This window comes from Haplochromis burtoni, unplaced genomic scaffold (assembly GCF_018398535.1).
Source record: "Haplochromis burtoni strain Fernald_Lab_line unplaced genomic scaffold, NCSU_Asbu1 Contig_35, whole genome shotgun sequence".
NCBI lineage: Eukaryota > Metazoa > Chordata > Actinopteri > Cichliformes > Cichlidae > Haplochromis > Haplochromis burtoni.
The window spans coordinates 858,722-876,393 of record NW_024582396.1 but is presented as its reverse complement, the minus strand read 5'-3'; the positions used below and the strand labels follow the sequence as shown (position 1 = coordinate 876,393).

At 41.7% G+C, this 17,672-nt stretch overlaps 1 protein-coding gene across 5 annotated transcripts in view; it reads right to left on the bottom strand.

Moving 5' to 3' along the window:
• Positions 1 to 17,672, bottom strand: part of rptor (regulatory associated protein of MTOR, complex 1) — a 185,568-nt gene that overhangs the window by 76,418 nt on the left and 91,478 nt on the right. For all 5 annotated transcript variants that reach the window (XM_005919197.3, XM_005919196.3, XM_042219565.1 and 2 more), the window contains exons 8-9: positions 12,960 to 13,019; positions 213 to 313 (exon numbers count right to left, since the gene is read on the bottom strand). In XM_005919197.3, the coding sequence (XP_005919259.1) occupies positions 213 to 313; positions 12,960 to 13,019 (161 nt within the window). The remainder of the gene's footprint in view (positions 1 to 212; positions 314 to 12,959; positions 13,020 to 17,672) is intronic.

The window sequence follows — 17,672 nt, the reverse complement described above, 5'->3', positions numbered from 1 at the left end:
CTGTGATATTTTCCCAGTGTCTTTCATTCCCAACATTTGTTTTGGAAGTTGAGATGAGTTTAATTTGGGATGCACTCACTTTCCATCATAAGAAAACTATTTCTAACCCAACTAATGTCTTTCTTAAGATCTTTTAAGGTACATTATTTTGGTGAGAACAGCTTGCTCACGACTGTTAAACAAAACTGTGTGCCTGCGTGTGAGCGCCTCACCTCTGGGCAGAACATTCCAGGCGATCGTGTCGGTGATGGCTGTGAAGATCCAGTTGAGCTCTCCGAGGGGAGTGCGTCTGTCATTGAGCCTGCCAGGGATCCTGCAACACACACAACACAACACAGATGGCTGTGTCAGCCGCGCTCACTGTATGTCACATAGTTTACTCAGAGGACAAAGTGGCAACTGCTCAGCACTATCATCACAACACATCTGAAGAAATTTACATTTGCACTTAGGTGCTTACTCAGAGGCCGAAAAGAAAAGGGAGGCAGGATATGTGTGCACTCATACACTTGTGTGCAGAACATATACTGTAACCCTGTGAGCACAAGACCCGAGACACAGAGCGACATCAAAGATATGTACCGTTTAGCTCAGATCATATGTGAGAGCCACGTGCAAAAGGCTTCAGGTTGCAGTCGTCGCGTAATAAACTCCAAGTGGACTTTTTAACCGAGTTAATCACAAATCAATTTGTGCGTGCATCTGTCATTGTCAACAGTAATTAAGATTTGTGTTCCACTGCAGCAGCTCGGGGCGGCTACATATGTTTGTAGGAATGACCACCTAATCAGATCCCTCAGCTTTTCTGGCATGAGTGCAACCTCAACTCTCTCAAAGTGGAGCGAGCGTGTGGGCAACTGGTGTAACCCCACGTCCCATGAATAAAGTCACCATATCCCTCTAAGAACTGGGTGCTTTGTTATTCTTCTTTCTTTCCCGCACAAAAAAAAAAAAAAAAAAGAACAAAAGAAGAAATTTGACAACCATTAGAACAGTTTTTTTTTTTCCAAGGGTGGCCCTAGTATGCTGTAAAGGCAGATATCGCCCTCACTAACCAATGCTGCACACCCAATCAATTTGACCCCGAAATATGACAAACCACTCGGCTGTCTTGATGCATGCTCAATCATCCAGGTAAGTAAATCCCAAAAAGCTTGATTCTGGTCACCCGGATGAGTGACGAAACGTTTCCCCCCCAAATAAAAACGTTATGTCAGGTGAACAGAATCAACCTTTTGGGAAACCACTCAGTTCAGAAAACAAAGCAGGAGTTCATCAAATTTTCGATGGTTGGTGGCTAAGAGTAGGAGAGTGGACTGGAAGAGCACCCAGAAGTACTTTCCAATAACAAGGTACTCTTTTCTCCTCTGAAACCTTGGTGATGTTGTGTAAATCCACCAATTATTACTGCAATTTGTAAGCTGACGACTTGCAAAGGATCAGCCGCCAAAATGACCAGCAACACATACCTCTGACATAATCAATACCCGGGCAACTCATCTGACCCGTGACTATTTGTTATCACCACTGGAGAAGATGATAAAAATATCGACCACTTTATATACCTCTGTTATTAAAACCATTTTAACCTTTTCGTTTTTCATCGTTGGTTTAAATCAAAAAGGCCGGAAGGACATTGTTAACCTTTATCTCTAAAAATCAATCATAGACAGCTGCTTCACTGCTTAGTACTGAATACGTTTACTAAAAGGCTCGTGTCATTATCAGCGGTGCTTCACTAAAATCCTCATCTCACGCTAAATCTGACGGCATCAACGTGTAAAACAAACAGCTGAAAGTTCCTGGAAGTCTGGTACGAGAGTGGATTGGAGAGGATTTCAGTCAGTGGTGATGGAGATCTTATCAGACGTAGGAAATACGAACACAGCCTTTGATACACCATGTAATACCATCTGGGAAGTGTCTGATTTGCAATGTATTTTAACACATGGCCACTGCAGTAAAAGCATACCTGGATATAAGATCACACAGCAGAACACCATCAATAATAGATTTTCCTCTCGAGAGTCTGGACCTCAACATTATTGAAGCAGTGCGGCATCATCTTAACAGAGTGGAACAAAACGCAGCCAACACACAAAGAAAAGCTTTGGTTGCACTTCAAAAAGCTTGGATGAATGTTCCTGAATGTTCCTACTTCTGGGAATTTCTTGGTCATACCAAATACTGACTTTCAAGATTTTTTAGAATTGCACAAACTTCCATTCATTTTTGCATGTTTCGCTGACTACTGTACATATTTCACATTTTCCTTACAAAACAACAATGGGTTGGCTCATGACTTATGCACCATACAGTAAAAGTGCCAGATTTTAATCAGGTCCATCAATCTAGCACAGATTATCTTCAGACCAAACCTCATGAAAATGACCGAGTGGAGTTTTCTCAGGGCTTAAAATTGCTCACCAGGAAATCCGACTATAATGTAATTTCTGTGAATCACATCTCGCTACAGAAATCCAGCATTTGGCTCCTGTCTGACATTATTGCATTATTCACACAGCTGTGCGTTTTCGCCACAGTGACTTGACATGTGTAAACCCATGAACTGTACATCATACTTAAAGACGGTTATTCCATGACCAGCACCGTGGAAATGAGAGCTTGAGAATGTGCTGCTGAAAGAGAACAGGACGCCCCGACAGTAATCGCCGTAGCAAAACCAAGAAAATTACCTTTACAACACCTACCCGTCTGCCTTTTAATGAGCACTATTAAAAGCAATGAGGGAAACTAGGAGAATGGGCAAACATTAGCTGCCTCAGAGGCATTACAGTTAGTGTGAGCCATTTGAGCCCGAATAAAGAAATATATTTTAAATTAATGACAAATGTACAGGAAAGATAAATGCAGGAAAACACTGTTAAGAGCCTGCACGACCTCGATCACTGCAGCAAACAAAGCTGAAAACCTGTTTGCACAAGAGTATGGATATGATTGAAAACATCAAACGTTCAGATTTGTTCCTATAAAGATTACTCTTTCAACAACACTCAACTGAACTGAAGGGACCGATTGCTTGAACTTTGACATTTTGGAAATGTAATCATTATTATCGTAAACATTCATATAGAATTTGGTCGTAATTATCATATGAATTCTTCAGTTATGCTAAAAATGTGTTTAAAAAAAATAGACGTGCAAACCTTTTGGGGAAGAAATTGCAAGATTTCTGAATTATTATCGGTGATTTTGGTTTGTTAGACCAAAATGGTTAAAAGGTACATGTTGCTTCATATCTAGAAAATCAGGACTGTATTTACCATGGTTAGAAGATGATTAACTGTTTATGATGTTTTCTGCAATAATAAATATAAACAAAGACAACAAAAACAAATGCAGGCCAACAAGTTCGAGAACAGCTGCTCTCCATCCTTTCTGAGTGAAGTTTTCAAACCAACATGAAAATGAACTTTTCCTGTGTGAGACAACTCTGACGATGAACTTGTTATGAGGACACAAAAACTATGTTATCCTGAGATAATGAGATAATAAACTTGCAAGATCAAAACATAACTATAAACCAGAAGTGGTTTTGGCTTCTTTAATAATGTATAAAATGAGAGGGAAACAAGTTTTGGTGAATAAATAATGGAGGCTCGGTAATGATTGGCTCAGAAATCGGTTACGGTAATTGCACAACACTGACATCCAGAAGTGCGCTCGCACAATTTGATCACGTTGTGTCATCACCGACAGTCACTCCCTAACGTTATTGTTTCCAGCCTGATTTTATAATCGTTAGTTGGTGCACTACAGCACTGCCAAGAACCAAGATGTCTCTACACAGAACCATTACCGGTCAAAAAATGATAACATATATAACACACAGCCACCTCAGTGGTAAACACTTGATTCCATTCACTATAAAGCATCAGCAATAAAGTCCCGCAGCAGCATTTTAAGCTATTTAGAATCGCCAACAAAGTACTTTTTAATACACAGAGCGTGTGAACTTTTTCTGACCTAAACCTCCCCTCTCTTCCTCTAAGTGACAGATAATGGAAGCTGTGAAGCTCCTGGCAGGTACAAGCCAACTGTATAACCATGAGGGCCGGCCAGCTCCTGAGCACTTTGAGTGCTTGCCAAAGATGTTTGGCAAGTCAGCAGTAAGGATGAACACTCAGCAGTTCATATCCTTGCTTAGTATCCAATATAATATATTTGGGGACAGAAAAAGACATTGCACTGGTGGACGGATGAACAGATAGATGGATAGCTCACTGAACAGCCTGGAAAAATGCCCTCTGAGGTTTTGAGGCTTGTGTCATCGATCAAAACCTGTCATTTCTTCACATTTTCTGGTGTTTTGCTGTACTACGGTATTTTGTATATCATTTTTATACTGATGCGCTTGTTTTATGTGAGAGCGCACATGGATCTTATCAGGCTGTACTGTGAATGAGCATCATTAATCAGTGATATAGTTTGTTTGTTGAGGCACTTGATGAAACATCAAAGTTTGCGCTAGTCATACTGATGAACTCATCTGCTTTCCAAACCACCAGAGGCTTGAAGACGAGAGGTCAGACACACATGAAACAAACAGAAATGTCGAAGTTAAAAAAGAGAAAATCATGAAAGGCTGAAATGTGACTAAGGCTGCGCAGATCACAACAAACCTCCCTGCAAAGCTGCCTATAAGCTCCAGTGGGTATTCCAAGACTAGCAAACAGTATAACGTCTGAAATATAAGCCAAAAAAGATTTAAAAAATGTATTTACTTATATTTAAAGGGGTAAAAGGGGGGATGAAAACCATCTCTTGGTCTTTCTCTTTAAACCATAGTTCTCTGGTATCATTGGGCAGAATAAGGCCCAATGACAGATTTTGTTTTTATACCACTGATGCACCAAACGCCCAACACCAATCCATCCTCAGCATGTCTGACAACAAGCTTCTGGATGTGAGCAGGGTCATAAAATCGTCTGTAAAAGGAATACGCTGTTGATCTTATCTAAAGAGAAAAGGCACGCACCCCGAGGGCAGCTGCCATGTAGCTCCTCTCTGATATCTCTGTGCAGCGAGTGCACCAAGTATTCCCTTACGGGATCAATTAATGTATTTTAAAGGCTGAGGTGCCATTTTCAGCGATATGATTTCTTCAATATTGGAGTCTAACTTCAGGGACTCCCCAGTGAGTGCCACACAGACGGTGTCAGACGCTCGGAGGGGTTGGGGGGGCTGGCTCTGCACACCGGGGGGAGTCTCGCTGTGAATATGGATCAACCTACGACAGTTATGTGACCCCCACGTGAGATAAAAGAGAACTGATGAGCGATGAAAGACGCCGTAGCATGAGACATACCGAGCACGTAAAATCCACATGCGCTGTGCTTCGTGACTCCTTATGCAAGAGCCTATTGTGACTGGATGCAGCCAGAATGTGTGTTGGATGTATGTGGGAAGCAGAGACAGAAGGGTGCACAGATGGAGCAAAAACAGAGGAATGATCAAATTAATAAACAAACCAACAACATGCAACTACTCGACGCCGCCATTATGTGGAATTCATTTCACCACAAATGTTTGTAACATCTCAGGAGCGATGAGTGTAACGTGCATCGTTTCCAACTGCGGATGACCTTTAAAGGTGAGAATACGAGCCCAGTGAGTGGTCAGCGAGTGCAACACATGCTCATGCCCACGTGTCCAAGCAGGACTCGGCAAAAAGATGACAAAGAGGATTAAAAAAAGGCTGCTTTGAATACTATTTGTAACCAATTACGCAAGACACGTTTTAAAAGGCTGCAAAATAACAAGCTGTCCTGGTTCTCTCTGTTGGAGCCTACAAAGAAAAACCACCAGGTGTGATTTAGGTATTGTTGTTGCTAGGATACCACCGAGCCAGCTGACTAGTCGCCATCACTAATGTTTGTCTAGTGTTTTTGAAAACTTAGTTATATAGTTCTTTACAGGACACACTGGCATCATACAGTCAACATTAAATCGTTATAAATAACAAACAAACAGACCGTACACACAGAGGACATAATAGAAAAACATTTTTATTAATATTTGTGATAGAAACAAAGCATAAAATCAGAGCAAATAATAAGGAAAATAAATATAGTGTAAGAAGTAAAAAAAGATACAAGCACAAGTACCTTAGACAAGAAGAAAGTATTAAAGAGTCATTTAAAACTATTTTTCTCTGGTAATGACGCTGTGGAGCATAAATGGAAAACACCTGATATTCTTTAGTTTTTAAGCGGCTGTGGGGACAACTAAGAGCTGATGTGTTAGTAAACCTACAAAGAAGGGAAGCCGTGTAACATAATCCCAAAAAGTTTAAAATTAATTCTATACCCAACAGGTGAGCATCAACTTCCAGGGCTGAAAGATGAAGCCAATTCCTCTAATGATAGAGAAGTGAGTCATTCACCATAGACGCCCATGTTAAAACATTACAGTTCAGCTAATTTGCTCATTCACTGTTTGTGGCAGCCCAACAGCCAACCGCTGTCAATTTTGCTAATTCAAGTCACTGAACGGGTGCACTCGACCATGCTGTTGAGGCCTTTTGGAGCATTTTTGGTGGCCTGTTAGAGACAACCCACAGAGTTTGTGCTCCAGGGTTTGAGAGTGAAATCCTGGCATATTAACAAGTACTTAGGAGGAGTTATCAGGTAAACGTGTGTGCGTTGAATCCGTACATTTTACAGATGCAGCTTGCTAAGGAGGCTTGCTAGTAGGGCTGGGCCATATCATACCGTTCACGGTAATACCGGTATAATGTTGGGCAACGATAAGAAAATGAAATATCGCGATAGAATATGGGTAAAACGCGCATGCTCAGTGCCTTTGTTTTCATACGCACATGGCGGAAAAAGCATGGCGGCGACGGAGAATGGTGAAAGCGGATCGTTGAATGAAAAAGATGAACCAGAACTGGTTTGTAAAAATGCTGCAACGTCACTGGTGTGGAACTGGTTTGGCTTTCGTCCGTCAGATACACAACAAAGCACTATTTTTGGTAGCGCATGCTAGCGGGCCGTCATTATTACCGTGTTTTTTGGAAAATACGGCACACTTAAAATCAATCCTTTGATTTTTCTGAAAATTGACAGTGCCCCTTATAATCCCGTGTGCCTTATGTATGAATTCTGGTTGTGTTTACTGACCTCGAAATGATTTTATGTACACGGCGCTCGAAAATCTGTCAAATGTTTTAGTGCGACTTTGCTAAGCTACGAAGCCGCACCGCTTGATGGATTGTTGGAGCATTACGGCTATCGTAGGCAGGAGCCTCGCGGAGTGATACGTACTGTGCTTCAACATAATGTTACCGTAGTGTGTGTGTGTGCATCCTTTTTTTAAGTTTTGTGGATATTATACATGGTTATGCTGAGGATATGTCGGCCAGTTTCCACTGGAAATGCCTCTTGGTTAAACTTTCAGGGAGGAATTTGCATTTGCACTGTTACATTTTTAAACTTTAATGCCCATAAAAAACAGCTGCTTGTTTAAGTGAAAATACATTGATGGGGTTTTTTTCACTAATAAAGTTGTGGAGTTGTAAAGTATTTTGTCTCGTGTCAATTTTATAGTTATATTTTATCAGTTATATCGTTATCGCACATTTTTAAATGTATAAGGTGATAAATATTTTTGGCCATATCGCACTGCTCTACTTGCTAGCTTTAGTTACACTTAACATGTAAAACAGACTCGTCTTAAATATGTTAAGTCCTGGCTCCAAAACCAATACAAAGGGTTAGGGTGCATTTTAAATCTAACATTAAAGTTAGAAAATGAGGATTAGAACAAACAAATGACGGTAAAGTGGATAAAGCCATCTTTTATATACAGTCTATAACGTGGTCTTGCTGAAAGTCTGGTTTGTAACAAGATAAAAGGAGGAAATGGCCTTTTGGCCAAGCACAGAGTACAGAGAGCTTGATCATTTCAATATTATGAGGTGAAAGAATTTATTTAAGGCAAGTTTGAGATGAAAAAACTATCTGTACGACTCTTAATCAAGGGTCACATTTGAACTCCATAATCTAACAGAAGCTTTAAGGCAGGGGTGGGGAACTCCAGGCCTCGAGGGCCGCTGTCCTGCAGGTTTAAGATATCATCCTGGGTCAACACACCTAAATCAAACAATTAGTTCATTACCAGGCCTCTGGAGAACTTCAAGACATGTTGAGGAGGCAATTTGGCCATTTAAATCAGCTGTGTTGGATCAAAGACTCATCTAAAACCTGCAGGACACTGACCCTCGACGCCTGGAGTTCCCACACCCCTGCTTTAAGACTTCTAGTATTTAGTATCAAGAGCGAAGCCATGAGATAAACACAAAAGTCACTACCTATAGTCGCCCTAAGTCAGCAGAACATACAGCCAAGCGTAATTTGCAAAGCAGTGGAAATGAATGTTTGAATTACCTGAATGAAGAGAAGTCACTAATGACGTCAAATACTGAGCTCAGAGATGATCCGTTATTTAACTTTGACGGACATCAGCTGACTCACTTAGCCCTCTGTCCTACAGGCAGGAGATGCAATCAGCCAAAACAGCTACTAAAGCATCAGGATTTCCAGCGTCTGTGTTAAATTCACACAAACACCTTCGCCAGTCACACTCAGGTCTGCTGAAACCTCAATGAAGACAAGTACGGCATTAATATGAATATGAACACTCAACTCTGAGTATGCACCCTGCTTTAATGTGATCTTGACAACTCATGCTAGGGCTGGATTGGCTGACCCTGAGTTATGCTGCTACAGGCTCCGGCTCATGATGCAGTCCACTCTTGTTTCAGGCTTCAAGTGTTTATAGGCCACTGCTGCACGTCTTTGACTGTCGTCTGCTGCGTTGTTTGTGGTCTCTGTGTGTTCTCCTATTCTTTTATCCTGAACTAGGGGACATCTGCTCCAAGCTGAGGGTGAGCCCTCTCCATGAGCCTGGTTCTGATAGATTCTTTTCCTGTTAAAAGGGCGTTCTTCCTCGTCACTGTCGCTAAATGTGTGCTCATAGAAGACATCTGGATCATTGAGGTTCTCTATCTAATACTGCAGGGTGTTTACCTGACAGCAAGTCCCTTGAGATGACTTCTGTTGTGCATAAATAAAAGGGAGTGAACATGAACACAGCCTCAAGAATAAAGATGCTCAACAGGCTGGAAAAGGTTAGAAAAAACCCCAGATTACACATGACAGAATTCATGACCCAAGTTATCCTAAATCAACAAAGATCAGTCCAGTAAAGTAGCCTGTAAGTGTCTGAAGATCTCTCATTGGCTAAGGTGCATACCTATAGGTTTACAATCAGCTACATAGCGGACAGCGATGGTGCATGGCAGAGGACCGAGGAGAAAGCACGGCTCTTCAGAAAAAACACTGCATATGAGGTTAAATCTAATATTTTCACTTCAGCTGTCTAACTGTATTCCCTTTAAACAAGAGCCTGTAAATGTGTGGAAATAAGATGTTGCTTTTGGTCATATTAATGTAGAAATCTTAAAAAAAACAAACAAAAAACTGGCCTTTCTGTGTATCATGTTTTATTCCGCATATAATAGCCTGCCGTTAATAATTCCATGGTTGTGCATCAACTCAAGGTCACGTATCTCATGAATTACACATTTTACAGCTTTTTTTTTTATTTTTTATAAATCAGGACAGTTTCAAGTTGAAAACATCTCCAATGCAATCTGTTGAGCCTATACTAAAAGGTCAGCATTTTGCTGCCGTGCACCCTTACCACTTTTACTGCTTTGTTTGTTGCTGTGTTCATCTCTGAGGCAGACAGGTAGCATGAAGGGTCAAGCAGAGAAGGCATGTGTGTGACGGGTTCACCCTACAGCCTGGATTTGTCTCTTTGAAGGTTTTTTGTTCTCTCTGCTTGCCGTGGCTGTACATACTAAGAGACCATTACAGGAATCAAAGCTACAACATAGTCCATTCTTTAAGATTGTGCCTTTGTCTTTGACAGAAACTACTTTGAATTTCATTTTGATTTAGCAGAAAGACTCTCACACCATTGTTAACCTGTCACGTCTTTGATGTTGCTGTTCGGTGTTTTACTCGCGGCCTAACGGCAGAATGAGACGAGAGGGGAAATGCTTTCCCTACCGCCATCTCTGACGCAGACTAGTGTGACGTTTCTGGGTGCTAAAATTCTCCTTACAGCATTCAGGTCATATATTACTTTTTCTACTTTACTGCAGAATAATTCTGGTGAGACAAGTGATGAAAGACAAACAGGACGTGAGAGCTAGAGCATGAATGGATACTGTCAAACCCAGCGACTAATGTTGGTGTGGTTGAGAAGGTGGAAAGTGGGGGGAAAGGAAACAGAAATGGAAGAAGAGGTTATTTCATCAAAGGTGTTCTTCATCGCTCTAGTGGTTTTACCATCGTGCCATGGGAGTCGTGCCGCAGGAGCTGTGGCTGTTGTGTACTCGGGCATTTCTGTTGTAATACTCATCCACGAGAGAGTAGTGGGGGAAAAAATGGCGTGTACAAATGAAAAGATCAGACAGAAAGTACAAACAAGCAAAAAGATTTATAGTCAAGATAATAAGAACCATGTCAAATAAATCGTGGAGAGAAGACTTGTTAGAATTATGACTAATCCCCACTAATCTCGCAGAAACTCGGGAAGCAAGTCAATAGTGATCCTGTAAATTCCCCAACAAATAACACAGCTGCCCCTCCTCTGGGCCCACAACAGGTGAAATACTTCTTCTACACGTAGTTTCTGAGATATTAAGTATGAACAGAGCAGAAATAAACAGTGAGTGATGAGTCACATAATTTATCATTTATGAAATGTAACAGCTGGAGGAAAGAAACTTTAAGCAGAGTGAGTACAACTGAAAAAAAGGAACAAACAATCCTAATTATAATCCTGGGCAGCAGGTTAATGACAAGAAACGTGAAAGATTTAGCTCTACATAGAAAACTTGTGTGGTTTTTGCATCAGGAGAAATGCATTTTTATCATCTCTCTTATTTTTCCATATGTGCTCAGTTTTATCAACAAACTTGTTCTTCAGATTTTTCAAATTAAAAGCTTACAAGTGAATATGTGAATATGTTGTGTTCACACCTCTGCTGCAGAAGCAACAGGATATTTCCAGAGGACGATAAAAACCTGCAAATGACACCTTTAACTTTGTGATGGGCAGCAAAACAAAGCGGAGCTGCAAACCAAGATCATGCGTCCGGCATATATTTCCACATTAGTGGAAAGTGTTGACTTTCCATGAATGCAACTTAAAGAGAGATTCGTCCCAGGACATTTGTGCCCATTTGTTTAGGGATTTCACAATCCAGGCAGATGTTTTTGCATGCAGTGATCCAAAAATCAACAGCAGGTAACCTGATGTAGGTAGTTATAGCTATGTGTACGATCGAAGCTGGAGTGAGCCTGAGCTGCAAAGGAAGCTACATCAGAGTTCACCACAAAGGGAAGAAAAACTAATAATCAAAGATTAAAAAAGCAACCTGAGAAAGTCTATGTCATACCTTTGGTCTTCTCTGGAGCAGGCCGAAGCACCAACAATTAGCCCCTCCCCTTAAGGCCACCCTCACTATTCTGCAAACTTTCTTCTGATTAGCTGCCGCTTGCAAACAAACGATTTAACCATCACATGGTGCAGTCAGACCTGTGTGCCTGCGAGGACCATGGCAGTAAATCTACTCTCATCGACATCATACACCATGAGTGGAAAAAAACGTCCTGAAATCGGAGCATTTAGAGCAGTCCGAGTCTTGAGGCTTAGGCTCATTGGATTTACTGGGTCAAGCTTGGGTCCTCTACCAGAGACCTGAGAGTTTGAGGGTTCTGAGTAGTATCTCCATTGTTCCCAAAACTGAGGTAGGCTTGGGTAGCATGGGGGCCTAGCCTGGGATATACCCTTGCTGGGATTCAAACCTCTGACCTACTGTTCCTACTATCCAGCTACTATTAAAGGTAAGATAATAAAGGAAAAGCAGACTAGATCACCTTTAAGGTGGATAAACCCTACAATCTGAGAAACCAAACTACTATGAAAGCCACTGACAGAGTTGAGGGATTAGAAATATCCTCTCCAAAGAACAAAATGATGTTTTGGACAGGAAAGGAAAACTGCGTCACTGTGGGACTGCTGCTGTGTACAAAGCACCAAAACACACCCAGAGCAGAGGAAAAAGAATATAAAGACACACAGGACAAGAATGAGCACACGAGCTCACAGTTTCTCCGTGTACACCCTCATCCAAAAACTAATTAAAGTCCAGTAGATAATAGAGATGTGGAAGTAATGTGTGGATGTGCACTCACAGGCTGTCAGTGACAGGCAGAAATCATAATCTGAGTAGGTGAAGACAAGTGATTACTCACCTTAAGCAAACAGAGTGTGACATGTCATTAAGAGACTGCTGACACAGTCTTCAACTTCAGCACCTCAAGGTGCTTTCCAATGAGATGTACTGTTTTCTGCTGAGATTTAACAGCCCGTTTTTAAGTTACTTACGGCTTCAAAAACCAAGTCTCACTCAACTTAGTTTATCGGTGTCACTTTACCCTACCCCCGCACCTAAGGTTTGAAAAAGGAGCCACGCTGATGGTTCTGTGAAACTACTAAAACTCTGGATATGACATCCATATTGAATGTTAATATCAATCTCAGTGTATGTGCCTACGAGCAAGAGATGTTCCACACTCCGCCGTTTGGCACCCGCAGGTTTATGCAAGAAATGCACAGCTTTAAATCTGCCAAACTGCTGCTGCTTCAACTGTGAGGAGGAAACAAAGGCTGGGAATTATACCTGCAGGATGGAAAACAACAGAGAGGGCTGACAATGACGGCGACGAGAGCAAAGAGACAGACGGGAAGACAGACAGGAGAGAGTGACACGAGGAAAACAGGATAATGATCTCTTTAGACTGAGCCCTCCTGTAAAGAGGGAGACAGTCAAAGGATGGCTGTGGAGTGCCACTTACTTCTCAATGAGGTCTAACGTCACCCCTGGCACCAACTTGGCACTCTTCTGCATACAAAACCTGGGGGGGAAAACACAGGGAAAGGTTAGTGATCAGGGCTGTAATGAAAACAAGAGGGGCTCACAGACGAGACAATGCAATAAAAGCGTTTGGCCTCTACAGCACAAATTTTATGACCAATGAGGGAAACAATCAGCAGATAAACACTCAAATGAAAAACGAGCCCTTCAAAGATTACAACCACTGAGCACTGATAAGTGTATTTTGGCTGAGTTACAGTCAAAGGGGAGGGGGGAAGGCGGCGGGATACACATCGTATTTCTGAAATGCCTGTCAGGGGGGCGGGGGTTGTTTACTGTGCGCGGTTAGCTCCGAGAGGTCGAGCCAGCTGTAAGTCACAGCAGGAAGACGCTCGGAGTCTTGACAGATGCTCGGCGATGACTGTGAGTCATCACACACCTGGAAGAGCGCAGGTGTGTGCACACAACCACACGTCAGTCACACAAACATCAGCTGCAGGAATGTTAAAGCAGGAAGGAGATTCACATCACAGCCAGAAATCATTGGGTTCCCTCACACACAAAGATTTCCAGGTGACGACTAGTTTATTAATTGTTCTAATCCATAACTCGCGTTTTTAATAAAAAGAGATACTAATAAAGACAAGGACAAGTGGCGAGTCTGTGCTAACAGTGAGTTAACAGTGGTAGGATAAAATATTTGGAAGAAAAAAATTTGGCGCACTTTGTGATAAGTAACAAACAAAAAATCAGCTGCTTCTCCACGGAGTCTCTTGTCCTACTGGTGGACAGTAGCGGCAGCCCTTACTCTGCTCTGACCAGTAAGGTTAAGGTCCTTACGGCCCTGTGAATGTCCTTCTGACAGATGATTAACCATAATGCAGGACGGCACCACGTTTGGCGAAATATCACCAAAAGCACCTCAACTGACAGCAATGGAGGAGTGATGATTTGAGCTTCTTTTGCAGGCACAGATCATAAACGCCTCTGTATACCAGAGCATACCAAAGTAGTTCCTGTGTGTGGCTTTATCCAACACCCAAAGCTTAGGCAAAACTGAGTCATGCAACAGGACAATGATTCTAAGCACAGGAACAAATCTCCAACTGAATTATTAACAAAGAAGAAAAGTCAGTCATACAAAAATTATTTTCTGTATGACTATAAATGACCCTAATTGATCACTTCATGGTTAATCCAACTTTGTAAATAAAAGAAGGCTTTTAGGAGAATGTGACACAAAATGATGCAATCCATGCTGAAAGCCAATAATGTGGAAAAAAAGAAAGTGATGCATCAGTTCATCGAGTTAAAAATGACGTGAAAATGTGAAATAGCTCCGTCTGTGAGAACCACACAAGCTGATAAATTCAGCTTGTTCAAGAAAAAGAAGAATTGATTTATTCCTACTTACAGGAAAAATGTTACCAGGTAAAAACAGATTACATGCTACTTGTTGCTTTTTACACAGCTCCCATTCAGCATGTCGATCCACCTGTGATTAGTTATTGATTCTGTTTTTCTCCACCAATGTTTGAAGCCAAGCCACATGCTTGAAAGTGAACTTGCCAAAATTGACAGAAGTCGTGCATACATTATGAAATTGTATCCCGACTATGATGGAAGTTTTGGCACTTGAATTCGAAGGTTTTTTCCTGCTGCTGGAGAATAATGAGATCCCACATGGCAGCACTGTGACTTCCTGCTTCTTTAAAGAACAGCAAAGATCCTAAGTGTCACTGACATCCATGAAAAAACAAGTGTAAGAATGTAACCAGGAAAGCTTGTTCTGGAAAGTCTTTTGGACTCATGATATGTACATAAAAGCTTTGCTGTTTATGGTGAGCACAGGTATATTTGTTTTCCTCCGTATAATACATTTTAAGATCGCCCTGCTCACACCTACTATTGAATTTCATTTGAGCCGCAGATTAAATATTTTGTTTGTTTTTGTCTGCACTGGTTGCAAAAGGGAATCTGTGAATCCCCGGACATAAACAGAGATGATTAAGTAAAAATGAATTTCAGGCAAAAACAGACAGACCAAAGTAAACAGAGCACAGATATAGCAGGAGGTTGCATCAGGGAGTGTGCGTTTCCACTCTGTGCAGGGTGATGGATGGGAGATGGGGTAGAGGGGAGATTGTACGGGAAAGAGAAGAAGATGGGAGGGGAGGAAGAGAGAACTTGGTGGCATTTGATGATGTCAGTATCTATAATAAGTCTGATCCACATTCTTGCTCTATTTGGTTGTGATTGCAAATGATCAAAAACAGACTGACATTCTGGGCACCCACTGCGATCAAAAGAAAGTAATTCTGCCAGTGCTTAACATTGCAGCACATGAAGCTCGGTTTCAAACGGTTTCCCTCTCCTGTGTTTACATTTGCTCAAACCAAACCTATGAATGCGGCACAGAACATGTTTACTGTTTAGTAACGAGACATTAAGGGATTAAAAGTCAACAATAATAATGGATAGAAGTTCAATATAACGCTGTTAAAAGACACAAACCATCAGGAAAAACGAATATCAATCAGCAAGCAGGGGACTCAAAATGTGCGATGTCATTAACCAAGAAGGGTACTCGCACAGCACATTCCTCACATACTGTTGGCAACGGATTAATATCAAAGCTGAAGTGTTTCCCATTAATTTAGATCTTCTTCTTTTTTGACAAATAAATAAAAGATTGGTCGCAAGCCCAACTCCACTTTCATGGACTGTAGCGAGCGATGGTAAACCTTTTTGTCTTCTGCAGCCTCAGTCAGTCAAACGGTTGCAGCAAGTGAACAAGTTCTCCACCTGCTGCAGGCTCTGCTTAGAGTGAACCACCAGTTTGTACCAGAATAAGGACTATAGCTGTTATCTCTGTTGGAATCATTGTGACCACAAGATGACACACTGACATCCTGGCCATTAGGTGACTAGCAGTGACTGGAGTCTTCTGGAAGAAAGACTTGCCATTTGGCAGCCATCAGAAAAACAAAACATGAACAATGTAACTGGTCCACCAGCTCGCAACTCATTACGATTCACAGGTTATTGCAGGGGTCGGCAACCTTTCTGATGATGAGTGCTATCTAAAATTTCCTCAGAAGTCAGTGTGCCATATGATTGCATTAGCAATAAATTTAATAACGCTCTATATTAACAGTTACACACTATATAGAACCACTTTATAGAATTATATTTGTTCGCAGATGTTGGCAGCTATCAGCGAATAGTTATCAGCTAGACACAGGTCTCCGAGTGTCCAGCATTCAGACGACTACCCGAGGACTCATGTGAGAGAAAATCTGCTCACACAGACATGTAGAGCCAAATACTGTCAATAGGGCCTCTGCAATGTTCTGAAGACAGTTAAACTTGTCAGGTAGTGACGTCCAGCGGGTGAACATGCAGCTCCATGAACACGCACAGCTGTGGATTCCAGCTGCGTTCGTAGTTCTGCAAACTTTGACCCTCACAGAGTCGAGCTTTTCAGTTCAATCAGCTGCATTTCGATGTCGCATTAACTCAGCCAGTTAATGCGAGACAAATCCAGCTGCTCAATAAAGCTTTCTGGTTTGATCAGAAAAGAAAACATTGGTCCATACACGTGAAAATCCCAAAAACACACTGTGAATTCTGTCTCGAGTACGGATGTATCCGAGTACTCCTGCGGTGCTGATGCTGTGCGGAGCGGACAGCTCCTGAAGCATTTGAAGTGTTGGGATGTGGAAATTTCAACATCGCTTGAAAAAACTGACAGCTAACAACATCCATCTCACCGATAGGCTAAGGTATTTTTAGCCAATTACAAGTTGAATCTGGTAGTTGGGGTTGATAGCTAAGATACCGTCATGTGCAACGCTGGCCTGGCCATTTATTTTTTAATGCACCTTCACAAATTAATTCACTGCATTTCGTGCCATCAGTTAACCCTTCGCCTGCCAGCTGCGGCACACGTGCCCAGGGTTGCCGACCCCTGGGTTATTGTAATGTGTAAAGCACAGAAACCAGAGCCACTCTCTGTTGGGTTTGTATCTTCTCCCAGTGTCTGGGTGGGTTCTCTCCCACAGTCCAAAGGCAGGTATGCACGTTTGGTTAACTGGAAATGCTAAACTGGCAGTAGGCGTAAATGGTTGTCTGTCTCCATGTGCTGCCCTTTGACAGCTGGGATTGACACTAGTCCCACCTTCTGTAATTTGGCATATCTCACTGACTACCTTAATGACTAGTTGACAGCCAGTTTTCAGTGAACAGTAGATGGATCAACTGATGGTCCAAATGCTTCTGTCAGGTCTGGTGTCAGATTTCTAGTGGGGTTTTTTCCTTTCAGACACAGTTCATTTTTCATAGTTTCAATTAAAGACATGAGGACAAATTTATGTGTTTCTGTAACACCCTACAAGTAACAAACATTCAATTTAAAACTGATTCATGATGGAAAACTTCCATCATGTGTAGAAACAATACTGGTTCATCCCGAGAGTTAAGTGCCTTTTTGAAGCTTTAATGATTCATAGGTCAGGGTTACGTAGCTTAACACACCAAAACTTTCCTTTGAAAATAGTCGACCACAAGGACTGGACGGAAAATGAGTGAAATAGCAGCCAATGTCCAAAGAATAACATTGACCCTTCAGAAATTCTGGAGAACTTAAAACAAAATAAAAGTCAAATACAAAAGAATTTGGGTGACTCAAGAC